Here is a 20,554-nt window from a genome sequence, read left to right on the forward strand (position 1 = left end):
TACCGCTTGTCCCTTTCGGGGTTGCGGGGGGCGCTGGAGCCTATCTCAGCTACAGGGCCAACTCAGATAGACAGACAACATTCACACACTAGGGCCCATTTAGTGTTGCATCAAAAGTACTTTCTTGTAATGTAATGGTTTTGCCCTCGTCAAAAATTTACATAGATTTTTGTTTTAGACCATCTTTAGGCCACTTTCTGAATGTGTCTTCAAAATGCGCCGTTTTGTGGAATCTCTTTTTCAGGCCCGTCGCAACCGGGTAGGCAATTGCCTACAAGGCACTGATGTCAAACTCAAGGCCCAGGGGCCAGATCTGGCCCGCCACATCATTTTCAATGGCCCATGAAAGCCTGGAAATAATATGCATTAAAAAAGTAGTTTATCTTTCTCTCTTTTTTTTATTTTGACAGGGGGAAAAAGACATGTACTGCATGCAACTATATATATTTTAAACTTTATCCATCTAATGTGTTCACTCTAGCCTCTGGTGAGGGCGGTCGCACTCTCCGTTCCCTCCTTCCCTGTTTGCTCTCTTTATCTTTGTCTTTGTCTGAACTTTTTTAAAGCCTCTTTCTTTGCGCAGTCCTCTAATCCAAATTTCAATATGAATATGATCAGCTGGTCTCTTGATGCAATTGACACAGTCTTTTCGACAAGAAAAAGAGGTTCGGGGGAGCCTGGCTGCCCTGATGGAACCATCGCTGCGGGTTACGTGAGGGACGCCTGGAACACATGGAGGATCATGTGCCTCTCAGCCCTTTCCATCGAAGACGTCGAAGACATCTACCTATTTGGAGCTGTGATCGCGGGGCACTTGCTGATTGGGCTGGCCATTGCTCTGGTGTATCGACAAATTCGGAAGCCAATGACAGCCACTCACGGGGCCCAACGGCTGTTCAACGCAATGGAAGGATTGGGTCGGGCTGTGGGAACACAGACTGGGGGGATTTCTGAGTTGAATCGCACAATGGATCTGATCTTGGAAAAGTTTGCAGAGAAGGAATAATTAATTGGAAAAGAAAATTCAGCATGGACAACAGAGAGATAAGTCAATATTTTTGTCTCCTCGAAGGAAGACAACTTCTTAATCTACGATTTGGACTCCCTTGAATGGCCTTGGCATGGGATCGGGCTGTTCTGAAGATAATCTCCCGAAGTCTGCTCAAAGATGGACGCTTTTGACCTTCCTTTTTGTTAACAACACCTGTAGCTGAACTTCATCGGCCTCAGGCATACAAAAACATTCATCATCTCTCCCAAATTTATTTGGGTGTATACGCACACACATGACCCCGACCCTTCAAATCAACACCTTCACCACTGCTTAATTCCTCTGGGGCTGTGGATGGCTGAGCAGCACTATACAGCGGCAGCAAGTCTCTTCAAACCCACCCCCTCCCTCTGTTGCAAGTGGTGTGATATACGTTCTATGTCTAATATGTGTGCCATGCTATGTGAGGTTTTTTTCCTTGGACTTAGTCCGGACCCCTTCTGAGGGTCTAGCCTTAGACTGATATTTTTTTACTCCCCCTCCTCTCACCTAATGTTACCCTTTTCTCACCTTTTTAAGGAGCGCCGTAAAAACGGCTGATCCGTTAGCTGTCCCGTCTTGTCTCCCTGTGACGTATGTCTGCTCTTAGCGGGACTTTTACCAAAAAATCAATCTCGTTGTACTTGTGCAATGACAATAAAGATCTATTCTATTCTAATAATGCAACAGATATTCTATTATTATACATTGGAAACATTTTGGGGTTAAAAACATACGTAAATATCTACTTAGCCTTATGATTTCAAAGCAAGTTATCCATCAAATTGTACGCTGTAAACATGACAATATTTTGAAGGGACTTCTTGGCTTTTAATGGAACAAAGGACTACTATCAACCGCGTGAATCAGAAAGTCCTGCATGTACAGGTGTGGATGTGCGAGTGGGGATGGGCTAGTCTTGTGCGTGCCCATGACAGCAGAGTAGGAGGGAAGAAAGGTATAGGAGATTTTAACTTTGACCAACTCCTAAAGAAAGCAAGTACACCAGACTTATATTATCAGCCAACTTGTATTCATATTTTTGCACTTACAGATATGAACTGCATGTCATTAGGCTTATAGTACACTAAATCATGCTTTGAAATAAGAGGGCCCCAATATATTGTGACATAAATGACTGTTACAAAACAGCATCGGTGATGTAAACACGCGAAAGCTAACTTTAAGTCCATAAAATAAGTTCATATTGTTGTCATGCAGGGAATCTAGTTTGACTTCTGTTAATGGCATTCAAAATTTCAGAATAAATCATCCTGAAGGAACTAGCTAATTTAAATCAAATAATACCTTTAAAATTGTCAGGCTTTCCCCTGACAGTTTGTCTATGTTTTAGTTTTTTCCACTGCATTTGTCTTTGTTTCCTCTGTGTTTAGTATCTCCTGTCTTTAGTTCCTGTCAAGTGCTCTTATTTTGGTTCAGCTTCCAGTTTGTCTCCCTGTGTGCTGTTGTCCCCTCATCTGCGGCTGATTGGCACCTGGCCACCACACCTGTAGTCAATCAGCCCGCTCCTATTTGTACCCACTTTGTCTTCCAGTCAGTGCTGGATCATTGTCGTTGCCACATGTCGCTCCTGTCGTTGCTATCGTGTCGTTTTATTGCAGCGTAGCGGTAAGCTACATTCGTTTGTTTGTAACTTACTGTCTTTTGTTCCCTGCTTCTGTTTTGTTTTCACTCTACTAGTAACGACTTCTGTTTTCCTGTTTGCTACCCGCTAGCTTCCACGCTAGGCCCTTTTTTGTTTCTTGCTAGCTTCTATGCTAAAGATCCTTAGTTTGTTATCCGCCTCGTGCGCGCTTTGTGTTAGTACCCTTTTGTTTGATTTTGTCTTAGTGTCTTTATTAAATCATGTTTTATCACTCCATGCCTGCCTCCATCTCTGCATCTTGGAGTTCGTCAACAAATAACTTTGGCAAAAATAGAGACTCATAAATCATTATGTCAGAAAAATACAATAAATGACTGATGACATTGCAACTACAAATATGGCGACAACCAGATATGATATGGACCAGTGTTTTTAAACCACTTGTGCCGCAAGATACAGTCTGGTGTGCTGTGGGAGATAATCTATTTTTACCTATTTGGGGTAGAACATATTTTTTGCAAACTAGTAATCGTAGTCTGCAAATGTGTTGTAGTTGTGCTGTCTAGAGCTCGGCAGAGTAATCGTGTAATAATACTCTTCCAAATCAGTAGGTGGCTGCAGGTAGCTAATTGCTTTGTAGATGCCGGAAACAGCGTGCAGGTAAAAGGGTGTCTAATGCTTAACTAAAAAAAATAAACAAAAGGTGAGTGCCCCTAAGAAAAGGCATTCAAGGATAGGGAAGGCTATGCAGAACGAAACTAAAACTGAACTGACTACAAAGTAAATAAAAAACAGAATGCTGGAAAACAGCAAAGACTTACTGTGGAGCAAAGATGGCGTCCACAAAGTACATCCGAACATGACATGAAAATCGACAATGTCCCCACAAAGAAAGATAAAAACAAATGACATATTCTTGAATGCTAAAACAAAGTAGATGTGGGAAATATCCCTCAAAGGAAGACATGAAATTGCTACAGGAAAATACCAAAAAAAGAGAAAAAGCCACCAAAATAGGAGCGCAAGACAAGAACTAAAACACCAAATACAAACAGTAAAACAGCAAAAAACTCAAAATAAGTCACGGCATGATGTGACAGGTGGTGACAGTACACCTACTTTGAGACAAGAGCTATATTGATGCATGGTAGGTTTGAATTCATATCCAACAATTGCGACAACTTTTTACTGTCAACTGAGTGTCGTTTTTTAATGATTTCTGCTGGTGGTGTGCAGAAAACGCAAAAAAAGTGCCTTGGCTCAAAAAAGGTTGAAAAACACTGGTATAGACCTACTGGCGTTTTTTACATAGGGATCATAAATCATTATGACATATTTCTGGTAAAAGTACTACAAATTGGCTCGGTTGCTGGAATGGGCATGCCAGCAACTTGAGGGTTCCTGGTTCGATACCCAGCTTCCGCCGTCCTACTGGTGTCCTTGAGCAAGACACTTCACCCTTACTCCTGATTGGTCGTGTTTAGGCTGTTGCATGGCAGCTTCCGCAATCATGTGTGAATGTGTGTGTGAATGGGTGAATGTGGAAATATCGTCAGAGCGCTTTGAGTACCTTGAAGTTACAAAAGCGCTGTAGAAGTATAGCACATTTACCATCCATCCATCCATCCATTTTTTACCACTTGTCCATTTACCATAGATATGGCGGATGACATTGGAACTATTTGTTCTTTGTCGTTCACAAAACAGGAACTCCGGAGGCCCTGACAATTCCTGGCATTCCAGGGGTCCAAAGAGTTTGTCCCTCATCAGTGTCTCGGCAGGCCAAGAGATTTTGTTGTACAATTATGAAGGACATGTTCCACCGTCATTGAGACAAAGTACACATCCCATCCATTGGTTTTCTACCGCTTGTCCCTTTCGGAGCCTATCTCAGCTGCATTCGGGCGGTAGGCGGGGTACACCCTGGACAAGTCGCCACCTCATCGCAGGGCCAACACAGATAGACGGACGACATTCACACTCACATTCACACACTAGGGCCCATTTAGTGTTGCCAATCAACCTATCCCCAGGTGCATGTCTTTGGAAGTGGGAGGAAGCCGGAGTACCCGGAGGGAACCCACGCACTCACGGGGAGAACATGCAAACTTCACAAAGAAAGATCCCGAGCCCGGGATTGAACTCAGGACTGCTCAGGACCTTCGTATTGTGAGGCAGATGCACTAACCCCTCCTCCACCGTGCTGCCCAATGTAAACATGTGAAGTGAATTATATTCATTTATACAGCTTTTTTTCTAGTGACTCAAAGCGCTTTACATAGTGAAACCCAATATCTAAATTACATTTAAACCAGTGTGGGTGGAACTGGGAGCAGGTGGGTAAAGTGTCTTGCCCAAGGACACAACGGCAGTGACTAGGATGGCACAAGCGGGGATCAAACATGGAATCCTCAAGTTGCTGGCACGACCACTCTACCAACCGAGCTATACCGCCCCATGAACATGTGGTCTCTGAACCTAGTGTGTCCAGTCCTTAGTCTAAAGATGGTTACTTGATCAAGTTCGGAGAGGAGGCAGAGAGCATCCTGCTTGTCTGCCAGTGAAGTCGACGTTCTAGTCAATTCTTTCTTTTTCTCTATCCTCTTGTTGTGGGGCAGACTGGCTCGCACATGGTAAATGGTAAATGTGTTATACTTGTGTAGCACTTTTCTACCTTCAAGGTACTCAAATCGCTTTGACACTATTTCCACATTCACCCATTCACACACACATTCACACACTGATGGCGGGAGCATCCCTGCAAGGCACTTACCACAACCTATCAGGAGCAAGGGTGAAGTGCCTTGCTCGAGGACACAACGGACGTGACTAAGTTGGTCGAAGGTGGGGATCGAACCAAGAACCCTCAGGTTGCGGGCACGGCCACGGCCACTCTCCCAACCACCCCACGCACATGCACTTTCATCCTCCACTGCTGCCCTTTTTACTACAAAGTAGTGTATGGTTCTAAAGTTTACCTGTCAGTAGACTCCTTTTGGAAGCGCTAAAAATGCCTGACGGGGAGAATTCGCAGTCGCAGTGGAGGCACCTAGATAAGACCGCCCACAAAACGGCGCATCCTGAAAGGACGGTCAGAAAGTGGCTTGAAGATGGTCCGTAAAATATCATCCATGCAACATTTTGACCAAAGAACCACCATTACATGTTATGTAGACCACAAGAACGTGGTGTAAATGTTGAAAAAAAATCATATAACCCCCTTTAAAATGCAGCAGGTTTTTTTATGCATGGCGCCCTCCTGAGGACATAGTGTGAAAATACACCGCGTTTTTAAAATGCCTTTCTTGTGAAGCAGAGCCTCATTTGATGTCTTGGACTTAGACAAACTTTTCTGATCCACAAGGGAAATTGCTCCACACAGTAGCACAGTTACAAGGGATGGAAAGGGTAAGGATGGAAAGCATAATGCAGGTATAAATTACACAAAAAATGTAAATATCATGTCTTTGTTTTAGACAATGGGCAACAATCATGGCCCCTGTACTTTTAATACATTAAGGATAAGGAAAGCCAATTCCTGTTATGAACATGTCGGCATTTTGTGTTTAATCCTTTTCCTCCTCATATGCAGGACCCTCCCATTGCATTGCAGGATTGCCTGTAAAGTGCTTGACCCAAGATTGATGTTATTAATCCGTGTCAGGCTACTATGATCTTGTCACAAAAGTCAAGGTGGGCTTTGGCTTTTAGTCTTCATGCATTTGTAGTAGTGATTCTCAAACTGTGGTATGTGTACCACTAGTGGTACATGGTCTCCATCTAGTGGTAGGCCAAATAATCACTTAATCAATTAGTGTTTTATTTTCCCATATTCAAACACAGTGTGTGAAATGCTACAGTGGCAATATACTTGTAAAGTTAAACCTCTGCCTGTTCCTTAATGAATACTTTGGCCTACTGTGCTACTGTATTTTAATGTTGGTCATTCTGATGGTACTTGAAGAGTGTTTTCAGAGTTTGAGAACCACTGATCTACAATATTAGCAGCCTTTCACCTCAGCTTGCAGTAATGAAGAAGGGAGGGGTGAATGCTGCATTGCTGCGACACAGCGGTCCACCTTCATTGACTTGGAGCGCTCTCTTGTGGTATAAGAAAGATATTGCAAGGGGTAGGTGTAAAATGTTGATTTTCCACACTTGAACCAAGTTGATGGTACATTTTATTTGCACCCCACTCCTCCTTTGCACCCAATGTTCACAACTTTTTTCTGCAACATAAGATTATTAATGTTACACAACATGAGCTACAACAAATAATCACAGCTTTTATCTAGACGGTACAATTCAAACAACGACAACACTGTTATGACTATCTTTCAATATTGCAGTAATCTGATCGGTAATACTGTCACCTCTTACATACAAATCTATAAATACAATCTATGTTCACAAAAGGTGCTGTCAATTCATGCTACAGTGTTGTGCTAAGTAAAAGTAAAGCTTAACAAAAATGATGAGACTTCCCTCTGGATGTTATTCCTTTAGGAACCGCAATGTAAGACATCTGTGGTCGTAAAAAAAAAAAAATAAGTGCTTCATGACAACATTCACTCACGAAAATGAGAGACAATAAAGTGTCTGTTGTGTGTTGAAATAAAAATTGCTGTACATGAGTAGTTCTGGAATAGGTTCTGTTCAGTGCAGTGAGCTGGGCATGCAGTCACAAAGAGCCCTCCTCTCGGCTCTCAGCACCAGAGTTTCTGTCTGCAACACAAATACCACACATTTACAATTAAAAGATGCTCATAAGCCCACACACCGCCACCAGGGGGCGTATTACCCTTAAGACTTTGGTGTCCAACTCAAGGCCCCAGGGCCAGGTCTGGCAGCCAATAATGTGCCCCAATAAATCACTTACTCTGACTAAATGTAGTCGTTTTTTTGCACTTCAACAGAAAATGTGCATGTCTTTTAAACATTCATATTATCTCATCATGAAACAAATATAGATTCCAATTATTTGTGTTGTTTAAATAAAAATTAAAGCTTAAATATATGCTTGTCACCCTGACTTAGGATTTTAAAGCAAGCAAACCATTAATTTGTCTGTAAATGTATAATAAATACCAAGGCAGTTGTGTAATGAGGTAAATATACACAACAGTCATATTTATTCACTATGTTACAAGCGGCTCTGAGGGCAGCCATAACTACGATGTTGCTTTCAATGAAAACGAGTTTGGTACCCCGGCTATAAGAGATCCTGGAGACAGCCATGTGCCATTCAGTTATTTTCTACCGCTTGTCCATTTTGCGGTCGCGGGGGGTGCTGGAGCCTATCTCAGCTGCATTCGGGCGAAAGGCGGGGTACACCCTGGACAAGTCGCTACCTCATCACAGGGCCCACACAGATAGACAACATTCACACTCACATTCACACACTAGGGCCAATTTAGTGTTGCCGATCAACCTATCCCCAGGTGCATGTCTTTGGAGGTGGGAGGAAGCCGGAGTACCCGGAGGGAATCCACGCAGTCACGGGGAGGACAAGCCAACTCCATACAGAAAAATGTGAAATTAGCCAGAGAGGATTTACTTGTTTTCAGTTACTTGGCGTCACTTCCTGTTCATGAGAAATGACGCAAAAGAAAAAGGCTCCGCTTTTGCTACCGGAGTTTTTGTTTATTCTGAAGATTTTGACCACTTATTTGCGATCACAGCCTCAGGAGAGTAACCTGGCATCCTTAACCTCCTTTTGGTCAGTTGTGAGGCACTAATACGCTGAAATAAGGCAAGTTGGATGAGTTGTTTGCCTCAAGCCATCGGCGCCTTACCGCAGCTCAAAGCGGTTGCCTAGCAACCAAAAACTACGGCGAGTTTACAGCTGTTTTAAAGTGCTTCCAACGTCGCAGAGTGTTATAAGTTGACAGACTAACACCTCAAATTGATCTGTGAACAACACAAGGTACGCATTGTTGGAACAACCAAGTTAAACCTGCTGCAAGTTGCTAAAGTAACTGTCGTTTAAGACACAAGAGGCACTGACGTCATCGATCTGCCGCTATGCCAAAAGCTAAAGGGAAGACTGAAAGCCCGAAACCTTCGGTGTCAGCCGACACAGGACACAACTGGGACCAAGATTTGAGACTGGACACAGGACATGATGGGGAACAAGGAGTACTACTAAAAATACTCCTTGAAATGAAAGAAGAAATTAAAGAAATAAAAAAAGATCAGAAAAAAGCAATGTAAGAACACAAACAAGATGTGAAAAGTCTGCAGCAAAATATTGAAAGTCTGCAAACTCAAATCATCACCAGAAAAAATGAAGTCTCTGATATGTCCCAACATTTGAAGACCTTTCAAGAAGATATGCGCCAACAAATGAAGACCCTTCAAGAAGAAAACTACATGCTGTGGAATATCATAGATGAAATGGGGCAGGATAAACGAATGAATGATATCATCGTGACAGGGCACCGAATTAAACCAAGATCTTATGCGAAAGCTGTGAATAATGAAGGTGAACCACATGAAATGGATCTTGTCTCGGCAGAACAGCAAGGGGTTAACTTCCTGCAATCAAAGGAAATTGAAATCGACATTAATACCATCGAAACATGCATCCCACTGAACAGAAGAGACAACAACGCCATTCCAGTCGTGCTCGTGAAACTAGTAAACAGAAAATCTTAAATGGCATTGCTGAGACAGGGAAAGAAGCTGAAGGGAACAAATGTGTACATGAATGAGCATCTCACTAAACGTAATGCTGGAATCGCCAAGAAAGCACGCGACTTGAGAAAGCAGGGGAAAATCCAGGGAACTTGGAGCGCCAACTGTAAAATCTACATCAAGCTGAATGGAGGTCCAGAAGCAAGAGTAATTGTTGTCAATGACATCAAAGACCTGGACAAATTTTAAGTTTACACAGCTTCCACAACAACGATGATAATGGACTCTGACAGAAAACAAGCACCTAAATTCAACATCAACACTACTACACTGCAAGGGACGACTAAAAAAGAAGACTTAGATTCAGGACTGCATCCATCTACACTTATAGAGATTATTGAAACGACATCAAAGATTGTTGAGCAAGGAAATATGGAACTACAAATCTTCTGCAACAAAGAGCACAAAAACCAGGATTTGGAAAACGATATAGATCCAGATACAAATTTTTTCCCACATTAGTAATAATTGTTTTTATTACACTGATGAGCAATACAATAGCAACATTAAAAGTGACAACAAATTGTCAATTATTCATTTTAATAGCAGAAGCTTGTATGCAAACTACAACAACATTAAGAACTTTTTGGAACACATCAACGAACCCTTCAAAGTGATCGCCATCACAGAAACATGGATTGATGATAAAAAAGGAATATATTTTGATCTGGAAGGATATGAACTAAACTATATTAACAGAACCAACAAAATTGGAGGAGGTGTAGCTGCGTATGTGATGAAGAACCTGAACTACAAAGTGGTAAAAAACATGTCATTTGCTATAGATAATATCTTAAAATATATTACCATTGAAATATGTCAGGAAAATAGTAAAAACATAGTAATTAGTTGTATATACCGATCACCTAAGTCAAGTATAGAAACATTTGAAGAATGGATCAAGGCAACTTACATGGACAATGGTAAAAAAATAATTTTCTTATGCGGTGACTTTAATATTGACTTATTGAACCCTAACAAGCAAAAGTCTATTGATGACTTACTTGATACAATGTACAGCATCAGTTTATATCCTAAAATCACAAAGCCAAGCAGAATCACAGGACAATGTGCCACGCTTATTGATAATATTTTTACTAATGATTTTAATAATAACTACAAGTGGTCTACTCATAACCGACGTTAGTGATCATCTGCCAGTTTTTACAATATATGATGGAAACTGCAAAAAGAACACGGAAGACAAAAGGTCATTTCAAAGACTGTGCACAGAGAAGAGGATGATTGCTTTCAAAATGGAGCTACAAAAGCAAGATTGGGACAATGTGTACAATGAAGAAGAGGTTGATGAAGCATAGGAACATTTCTTAAACAAGTTCATAATACTTTATGACAAACATTGTCCATGGAGACAACTCAGTAGTAAACAGAGAAAGAATAATCAACCATGGATGACAAAAGGATTAAAAATGCCTGTAAGAAGAAAAATACGCTATATAGAAGATTTATAGTACAAAGAACTACAGAGGCAGAAGTTAAGTACAAAAAGTATAAAAACAAGTTTACAAACATACTACGATCATGTAGAAAATAATATTACAGTGAATTATTGGACAGGAACAAAAATAATATGAGAGCAACATGGGGCATTCTCAATAGCATTATTAAAAATGGCACTAAGAGGGATTACCCCCAATACTTCTTAGACAGAAATAAACATAATGACAACATAAAATAAGTAGTTGAGAGCTTTAATAACTACTTTGTAAATATTGAACCAAAATTGGAAGAAAGGATTCCAGACCCAGTTTCAATTGAGGACTATTATGATACCATAGAGCGAAATCCCAACTCCATGTTCCTCAGTAATGTGAGACAGGAGGAAATAGTTAAAATTGTGAAAAAATTTAAATCAAAGACTTCAACTGATTGTAATGGAATTGATATGGATATGATAAAAAAGGTGATTGATGAGATCTCAGGACCATTAATGTATATTAGTAACCTATCATTTCAAACAGGTACATTTCCAAACAAGATGAAAATAGCTAAAGTTGCACCAATTTATAAGACTGGAGATAAACATCTATTTACAAATTATAGACCTGTTTCTTTACTTCCACAATGTTCTAAAATCATTGAAAAACTGTTCAATAACAGATTAGAGAGTTTCATTGATAAATATAGAACACTCGAAGACAACCAATATGGATACAAAGCTAATGTTTCAACTTCAATGGCTTTAATTGAAATCACAGAAGAAATTACCAATGCAATAGATAGTAAAAAATGTGCGGCAGCAGTGTTTATGGATCTAACTAAAGCATTTGACACAATTAATCACAATATTTTAATCAAAAAACTGGAACGATATGGCATCAGAGGGTTAGTCTTAAATTGGATAAGAAGTTATCTGACGAACAGGAAACAATACGTGAAGTTAGGCGAACACACTTCTACAATGCTAAATATATCCTGTGGTGTACCTCAGGGATCAATACTAGGACCTAAATTATTCAATCTCTATATAAATGACATTTGTAAAGTTACAAGAGATTTAAAGTTAGTATTATTTGCGGATGATACAACAGCCTTTTGTTCAGGAGAGAACACACAGTGGATAATACAAATAATAACAGAAGAAATGGACAAATTAAAAAAATGGTTTGACAAAAACAGACTATCATTGAATCTCAGTAAAACTAAAATAATGCTATTTGGTAACAGTAGAAAAGAAAGTCAAACACAAATACAAAGACGGAATAGAAATTGAAAGAGTAAATGAAACCAAATTTCTAGGTATAATGATTGATGATAAATTGAACTGGAAATCTCATGTAAAAAATATACAACATAAAGTTGCAAGCAATACATCAATAATGAATAAAGCCAAAAATGTTCTAGACCAAAAATCACTTTATATTCTCTACTGCTCACTAGTGTTACCATATCTGAGTTACTGTGTAGAAATATGGGGAAATAATTACAAAAGAACACTTCATTCACTAACAGTGTTACAAAAAAGATCAGTTAGAATAATACATAATGTTGGGTATAGAGAACATACAAACCTTCATTTATTGAATCAAATATACTGAAATTCCACGACATAGTGGAATTGCAAACAGCTAAAATTATACACAAAGCAAACTATAACCTGCTTCCCAAGAATATACAACAATTCTTCTCGACAAAAGAAGAGAAATATAATCTTAGAGAAAAATGTAATTTAAAACATTTGTATGCACATACAACACTTAAGACCTTCAGTATATCAGTATGTGGAATTAAATTATGGAATGGATTAAGCAAAGCAATCAAACAATGTACTAATATGATCCACTTCAAGAAACTCTTCAAACTGGAAGTGTTTACAAAGTACAATTTGAAGAACCATGATAAACATTCTTATTTTACTCACCCATTCATTCTCAAAATAATCTGATTTATCTCATTGTATGGAATAAAACTTACTTAAGCATTTATTTATTTATTTGTATTGTGATTACTTATTACTTATGGAGTATACATATTGAATACATTGAGAACAGGAAGTGAACAAAAGTTTTAGCAACTGTTATGTAAAGAAAAGGGGTAGGATTAAATAAGCTCTGCTTCTTCCTGCTCCTTTTCGAACATGTTGAAAAGAGAAACTGGAAATTGTGATGTATCATGTTGTATGCTTGCATGTTCAAAATAAACTCAAACTCAAACTCAAACTCAGTTGCAATAGACTTAGACACACTTTATTGATCCACAAGTGAAATTGTTCCACACAGTAAGGATAATGCAGGTAAAAAAGTAGACCATAGTAGCAATAAAAAATATAACATTTAAGTAATATTTACATCTTATATATACAGTATATAATATATACTGATATATTATATTATTATCCATCCATCCAGTTTCTCTCGCTTGTCCCTATATATAACAATTACCATGTACAATATTACAGTATGTGTAACAGCTGTAGCAAAAAAAAGGGCAGCATAAAACAGAGAGTAGACCAATACAATAAATACAATACAAAAAAATGGCAGTTTAAAAATGCCATTTGACCCAACATTTATCTGACCATGAACTAATGCAAGCCTTTGTTAATATTTTATAAAATATATTTTATGTTTAAACGTATCCACTAGATGGCGCTCCTTTTAACCTGGTTAAAGTATGCAGAAAAAATTCTGTTTTCTACAAGGGATCTTTAACAATGAAATAGGTGTGTATTTCTCACTCTATTTCTTAATGTTTGGAATGGTGTGTATACATAAATATCAGAATCAGAAATACTTTATAAATCCCCGAGGGGAAATTAAAATTTTCAGCACAATCCGATTCAAGAGCAGACAAATATTTTAAAAATAATATGTTGTTTTTCTTGGCCCTGCGATGAGGTGGCGACTTGTCCAGGGTGTACCCTGCCTTCCGCCCGATTGTAGCTGAGATAGGCGCCAGCACCCCCCGCGACCCCGAAAGGGAATAAGCGGTAGAAAATGGATGGATGGATGGATGTTGTTTTTCTGTTGTTTATTTTCCTGATAATAAAAAAAACAGCGGAGTCATGTAAAAACATACTGCTGGCCGTTCAAGGATTGAAATGACAAAAAAGTCATTAAAAATGCTTATTTTTATTTCAGGCAGAAGTACTTTTAAAATACATACTTTTTTTCATTGTGAATGACATTTTATTTTACGGGAGGGGGGCGGGGGGGGGGGGGGTTGTTTACCGTCATTTGCAGACCCAATGATTCCATCCTTCAATCAATCAAAGTTTATTTATACAGCCCTAAATCACAAGTGTCTCAAAGGGCTGCACAAGCCACAACGACATCCCCATATCAGGGCAAGAAAGAACTACCCAATGGGTCCTTGAGTGTGAGTAAAAAGCTAATCGTAGGTAATCGATCCTTTGAGTGCCTATATAATACTAGTGAAGAAATACTCCTTAAAATGTATTTTTGTCGTCATGTGGCAACCTCAACAATTGACCTGAATGCTGCCCTTTTGTTTGTCAACGGCATTACAAACTTTTAACATTTTACAACCTTTTATTTATACATACATATATATATATATATATATATATATATATATATATATATATACAATTTCTTTGGGGTTTTTTTTAATTATGCAGAAAAACAAGAGCAAGCCTGATCCAATACAGCAATGGACTTTCTTTTTTTTTTTTTTTACTTATTTGAAAAGGAGTGAGAAGAAGTTTACACTTATTTTAATCCCACCCCTTTTATTTTAATCATATATTACTCTGAGCTAGAACTACCTTTTCACTCTATGTACAAACTTAATGAACTTATATACAGTGCCCTCCATAATTATTGGCACCCCTGGTTGAGATGTGTTTTTTAGCTTCCAATTATTTTATTTTTTTTCTAAATAATATGGGACCTTAATGGAAAAAAAGAGAAAAATCCAACCTTCAATACAAGTGCATTTATTCAGTGGGGAAAAAATCCCACATAAAGAAATAATTATTTGACATCAAATAATGTGTGTCACAATTATTAGCACCCCTGGTGTTAATATTTTGTACAACCCCCTTTTGCCAACAAAACAGCACCTAATCTTCTCCTATAATGTTTCACAAGATGGGCAAAGACAGAAAGAGGGATTTTCAGCCATTCCTCTTTGCAGAATCTCTCTAAATCATCCAGAGACCTGGGTCCTCTCCTCTGTACTCTCCTTTTCAGCTCACCCCACAGGTTCTCAATGGGGTTGAGGTCAGGGGACTGAGATGGCCATGGGAGGAGCTTGATTTTGTGTCTGGTGAACCATTTCTGTGTAGATTTGGCCATATGTTTAGGGTCATTGTCTTGCTGAAAGACCCAGTGACGACCCAGCTTCAGCTTTCGGGCAGAGGGCAACAGATTTTGATTTAAAATGTCCTGGTATTTCAAAGCATTCATGATGCCATGCACCCTAACAAGGTTCCCAGGGCCTTTGGAAGTGAAACAGCCCCACAGCATCACTGACCCACCCCCATACTTCACAGTGGGTATGAGGTGCTTTTCAGCATGCGCATCTTTCGTGGTACGCCAGACCCACTTAGAGTGTTTGTTGCCAAAAAGCTCAATCTTGGTCTCATCTGACCAAAGCACACGGTCCCAGTTGAAGCCCCAATACCGTTTGGCGAACTCCAGACGCTTGCGTTTATGATTGTGAGTGAGGAAAGGTTTTCTCCGTGCATGCCTCCCAAACAGCTTGTTGGCGTGTAGACAGCGCCTGATGGTTGATTTGGAGACTTTGTGACCCCAGGATGCTACCATTTGTTGTAATTCTGTAACAGTGAGCTTTGGAGATCTTTTGATTTCTCTTACCATCCTCCTCACTGTGCGTGGTGGCAAAATAAACTTGGGTCCTCGTCCAGGCTTATTTACCACTGTTCCAGTTGTTTTGAACTTCTTAATTATTCCTCTCACAGTGGATATGGGCAGCTGCAGTTGAGTGGCAATCTTCTTGTAGCCTCTGCCTGACCTGTGAAGGTCGACGCACATCTGCCTCACTTGTATGCTGTGTTCCTTTGTCTTTCCCATGTTTAAGAGTGGATAAGAGAAATGGCCTCGGTGTCACGTCATATTTATACCCCAGGGAAACAGGAAGTGATGAATTACTAATTAAATGTTCCTACGTACTCTGGTAAACTTTGTAAACTACTGTAGAAATGACAGAAATGCTTCAATTATATTTATTTCCTGGGAATTGTTAAGGGTGCCAATAATTGTGGAACAGGTGATTTAATGAAAAATAATTATTTTTTAGTCAGGGATTTTTTTATTTTCTTACAATTCATTTGAGTTGAAGGCTACATTTTCCTACAATTTTCAGTGTGACAGTATTCTTCTGCAATAAACACTGAATTTATTTTAAGGCTTTTAACACATCTCAACCAGGGGTGCCAATAATTATGGAGGGCACTGTATACATAAATGCTAAATACATAAATACCTATGCACACCACACACATACATAGCCACACCATTACCACAAGTGGTCATGGAAATGGTATCATGTTACAACAGCAGCACAACTGCCTCAATGGGCAGCCCCAAACTCTTGTGTAACACAAAAAAAAAACCAATATCAAACCCATTTTTCATCTCTGTACCTCTGGAATACCATGTACCTACACTTCTTTTTAAACTGCTTTATGCTTGGACATTGCTTTAACGACACATTCAAACCATTCCATAGTTTCGCTCCATAAATTGAAATACCTTAGCAAGAAAAAGCAAAACGAAGCATATAAATATGGAGCTACATATGACATTGCAACATACCCTGGCATCCAGATTGAATGCAGTCTTTTTGAGGTCCAACAGGGCCCTCTGCATGAACTCAAATGCATGGCAGTCAACACACGGGCGACCTGCAAGAAAAGAGTATTGAACATGGTGCTGCTTTGTAATATCATTTCATCATTCATGTGGTTACATGCATTCGTCAATTTTGCCTGGACTCTTGCATCGTTTAAACAGGCAGTACAAAAAAAAAGGGTTCAAAACACCTACTTTCCGCGGGGATGACCGTCCCCGTCTCCTGCTCAGCATCAGCACCGCTGAGACACAGAAGAAGCTGCGCCGTCAGGAGGATCATCAGTCCTCTGGATGCCATGGTTCCAATACCTGTAGTTCCGTCATCATCTTGTCAATAACAAGCTGCGTGCTTGTGTACAAATTGCTCATTAACGCGACCGTCAAAATTAATTACATTCATATAAATGTTTTCGGTGTTTAATTGCATTATAGACGCACGAACGTACCTTGCTGAAATGGACGACGTGTGCTCACTTACCCTCAATATGTCGACGATATCTGTCTGAGAATAGCAGGTCAGCTTGGCCGAGGAGAATTGTTTTAATGTAGACGCGAACGATTGCGCATGCGCGGAGATTGCCGTATTCTTTGAGGTCAAAAACACATTTCAAAATAAAAGAACCGACCGGCAGCTGGACATTGCATTTAAAATAATAGACAGCTTTTTTATTTATTTATTTGCTAATCATTATCAAGTACTGTTCTGATTTCAATATTAGAATATTTTTTTATAGTTATTTTCAATATCGTCATTATTTTCCCTTACACTGTACATAGTTGTTTTTTTTTAAACTCATATTTAATTATTGGTATTCAATGAATAAGCGATAGAAAATGGATGGATGGATGGTATTTAATTTTTCTCAACACCATCCATCCATCCATTTTCTACCGCTTATTCCCTTTGGGGTTGCGGTGGGCGCTGGTGCCTATCTCAGTTACACTCGGGCGGAAGGCAGGGTACACCCTTGACCAGTAGTGGTTCTCAACCTTTTTTCAGTGATGTACCCCCTGTGAACATTTTTTTAATTCAAGTACCCCCTAATCAAGGGCGTCGGGAACCTTTTTGGCAGAGAGAGCCATGAAAGCTAAATATTTAAAAATGTATTTCCGTGAGAGCCGTAAAATATTTTTTAAACACCGAATCCAACTAAATAAGTACATTTTTAAGTAAGACCGACATTTCTTAGAGTATAATAAGTCTCTTATTCTTTATAATACCATTGTTATTCTGAAGCTAACCAATAATAAATAAAAAAACGTCTTTCCATTAATGCAACTTCTTGAACAGGATGGAAGGATTAAAATGCATGAGAATGTTTTATATTTTGAAGGTTAATTTTAACACTGTGATTACCAGCAGTATTATTTATTACCTATCGTGCTAAGATTTATCTGACAGCCAGATGCAGTCATCAAAAGAGCCACATCTGGCTCTAGAGCCATAGGTTCCCTACCCCTGCCCTAATCAGAGCAAAGCATTTTCAGTTGAAAAAAAGAGATGAAGAAGTAAAATACAGCACTATGTCATCAGTTTCTATGTCATCAGTTTCTGATGTATTAAATTGTATAACAGTGCAAAATATTAAAAATTTGTAGTCGTCTTTCTTATACTATTTGGAAAATAGATATAAAAATAACTAAAAACTTGTTGAAAAATAAACAAGTGATTTAATTATAAATAAAGATTTCGACACATAGAAGTAATCATCAACTTAAAGTGCCCTCTTTGGGGATTGTAAAAGAGATCCATCTGGATTCATGAACTTAATTCTAAACATTTCTTCACAAAAAAAGAATATTTTAAACATAAACAATGTTTATGGAACATGTCCACAAAAAATCTAGCTGTCAACACTGAATATTCTCAAATGGGGGTACGTGTACGGCGGCTTAGCTCGGTTGGTAGAGTGGCCGTGTCAGCAACTTGAGGGTTGCAGGTTCGATTCCCGCGTGTGCCATCCTAGTTACTGCCGTTGTGTCCTTGGGCAAGACACTTTACCCACCTGCTCTCAGTGCCACCCACACTGGTTTAAATGTAACTTAGATATTGGGTTTCACTATGTAAAGCGCTTTGAGTCACTTGAGCAAAGCGCTATATAAATATAACTCACTTCACTTCACCTTTGAAAACCACTGGTCTTGGGCAGTGGTTCTCAAATGGGGGTACGCATACCCCTGGGGGTACTTGAAGGTATGCCAAGGGGTACGTGAAATTTCTTAAAAATATTCTAAAAGTAGCAAAAATACTTAAAATATATATTTATTGAATAATACTTCAACAAAATACGAATGTAAGTTCATAAACTGTGAAAAAAAATACAACAATGCAATATTCGGTGTTGACAGCTAGATTTTTTGTGGACATATTCCATAAATATTGATGTTAAAGATTTATTTTTTTGTAAATAAATGTTTCATGAATGCAGATGGATCTCTATTACAATCCCCAAAGAGGGCACTTTAAGTTGATGATTACTTCTATGTGTAGAAATCTTTATTTATAATTGAATCACTTGTTTTTATATATTTTTTTCCAATAGTTCAAGAAAGACCACTACAAATGAGCAATATTTTGCACTGTTATACAATTTAATAAATCAGAAACTGATGACATAGTGCTGTATTTTACTTCTTTATCTCTTTTTTTCAACCAAAAATGCGTTGCTCATATTAGGGGGTACTTGAATTAAAAAAATGTTCACAGGGGTAACATCACTAAAAAAAGTTTGAGAACCACTGGTCTAGACAAGTCGCCACCTCATCGCAGGACCAACACAGATAGACAGACAACATTCACACTCACATTCACACACTAGGGCCCATTTAGTGTTGCCAATCAACCTATCCCCAGGTGCATGTCTTTGGAAGTGGGAGGAAGCCGGAGTACCCAGAGGGAACCCACGCATTCACGAGGAGAACATGCAAACTCCACAGAGAAAGACCCCGAGTCTGGGATTGAACCCAGGACTACTCAGGACTTTCTTATTGTGCGGCAGACGCACTAACCCCTCTTTCACCGTGCTGCCCAGTTTCAGGCCTATTGGGATTAATCAACCTATGCTACTGTTTACATCCTATTTCAGGGGTGTTGAACGAAAAGCCCGTGGGCAGGATTGGGCCCGCGAACAGGTTTTATCCGGCCTGCTGGATGAGTCTGCTAAGTATAAAAACAAGCCAACATTTTGGAATGAAAGAAACTGATGTTTTAAATGTGTCCACGACATGTCGCAATAGCAGTTTGTATCTTTGTAGATGATGCTATATATGTAAAAAAAAAAAACACATGTTAGTTCACCAGTCGAGGAAAAAAAGCAAACTACATAAATGACATACTGTAATTTGATTTTTTTCTTATTTTTGTATCTTAATATATTGAAAATTAAATCCAATGAGTTGACTGATGAACATTATAACATTATTTATTCATGAAGTATAAATAACAACAAATAAAGATAGGAAACTATTAACCGCAACATGTAAGTGTAAAAAAAACAACAACATTATGATATGTACATTTTCAGAATGTGCTTGTTCTATTTCCAAACAAAGAAAACAATCTGAAGTTGTCTGTATTTTTAAGTTATCGTGCCGTGATTTTACCAGTACGGCCCACTTGGGAGTAGATTTGACTCCATGTGGCCCTCCATCTAAAATTAGTTTGAAACCCCTGCCCTATTGTGTTTATATTGCATACCATCATTTTTGTGGTGCTCATTCTGGGACTTCCGGTTCTAAATTTGGTGCCATCTCATATGTATCATGTGTGGCGGTATGGCAATAAAGAGTCCTTGGAGACATTCATCTGCATTATGATAAATGGTAAATGGGTTGTACTTGTATAGCGCTTTTCTACCTTTTTTAAGGAACTCAAAGCACTTTGACACTATTAGCGGGAGCTGCCATGCAAGGCGCTAACCACGA

At 38.9% G+C, this 20,554-nt stretch overlaps 1 protein-coding gene across 1 annotated transcript; it reads right to left on the minus strand.

The window, feature by feature from the left end:
* Nucleotides 1-6,799: 6,799 nt before the first annotated feature.
* Nucleotides 6,800-17,189, minus strand: nicol1 (NELL2 interacting cell ontogeny regulator 1). Its single transcript, XM_061913634.1, has 4 exons — nucleotides 17,109-17,189; nucleotides 16,826-16,939; nucleotides 16,595-16,683; nucleotides 6,800-7,361 (listed from the first exon to the last, which is right to left on the minus strand). The coding sequence occupies exons 2-4, from the start codon at nucleotides 16,926-16,928 to the stop codon at nucleotides 7,293-7,295; spliced, it is 261 nt and encodes an 86-aa protein (XP_061769618.1). The 5' UTR covers nucleotides 16,929-16,939; nucleotides 17,109-17,189; the 3' UTR covers nucleotides 6,800-7,292.
* Between the last annotated feature and the right edge of the window lie 3,365 nt (nucleotides 17,190-20,554).

This window comes from Nerophis ophidion, linkage group LG10 (genome assembly GCF_033978795.1).
Source record: "Nerophis ophidion isolate RoL-2023_Sa linkage group LG10, RoL_Noph_v1.0, whole genome shotgun sequence".
Taxonomy (NCBI): Eukaryota; Metazoa; Chordata; class Actinopteri; order Syngnathiformes; family Syngnathidae; genus Nerophis; species Nerophis ophidion.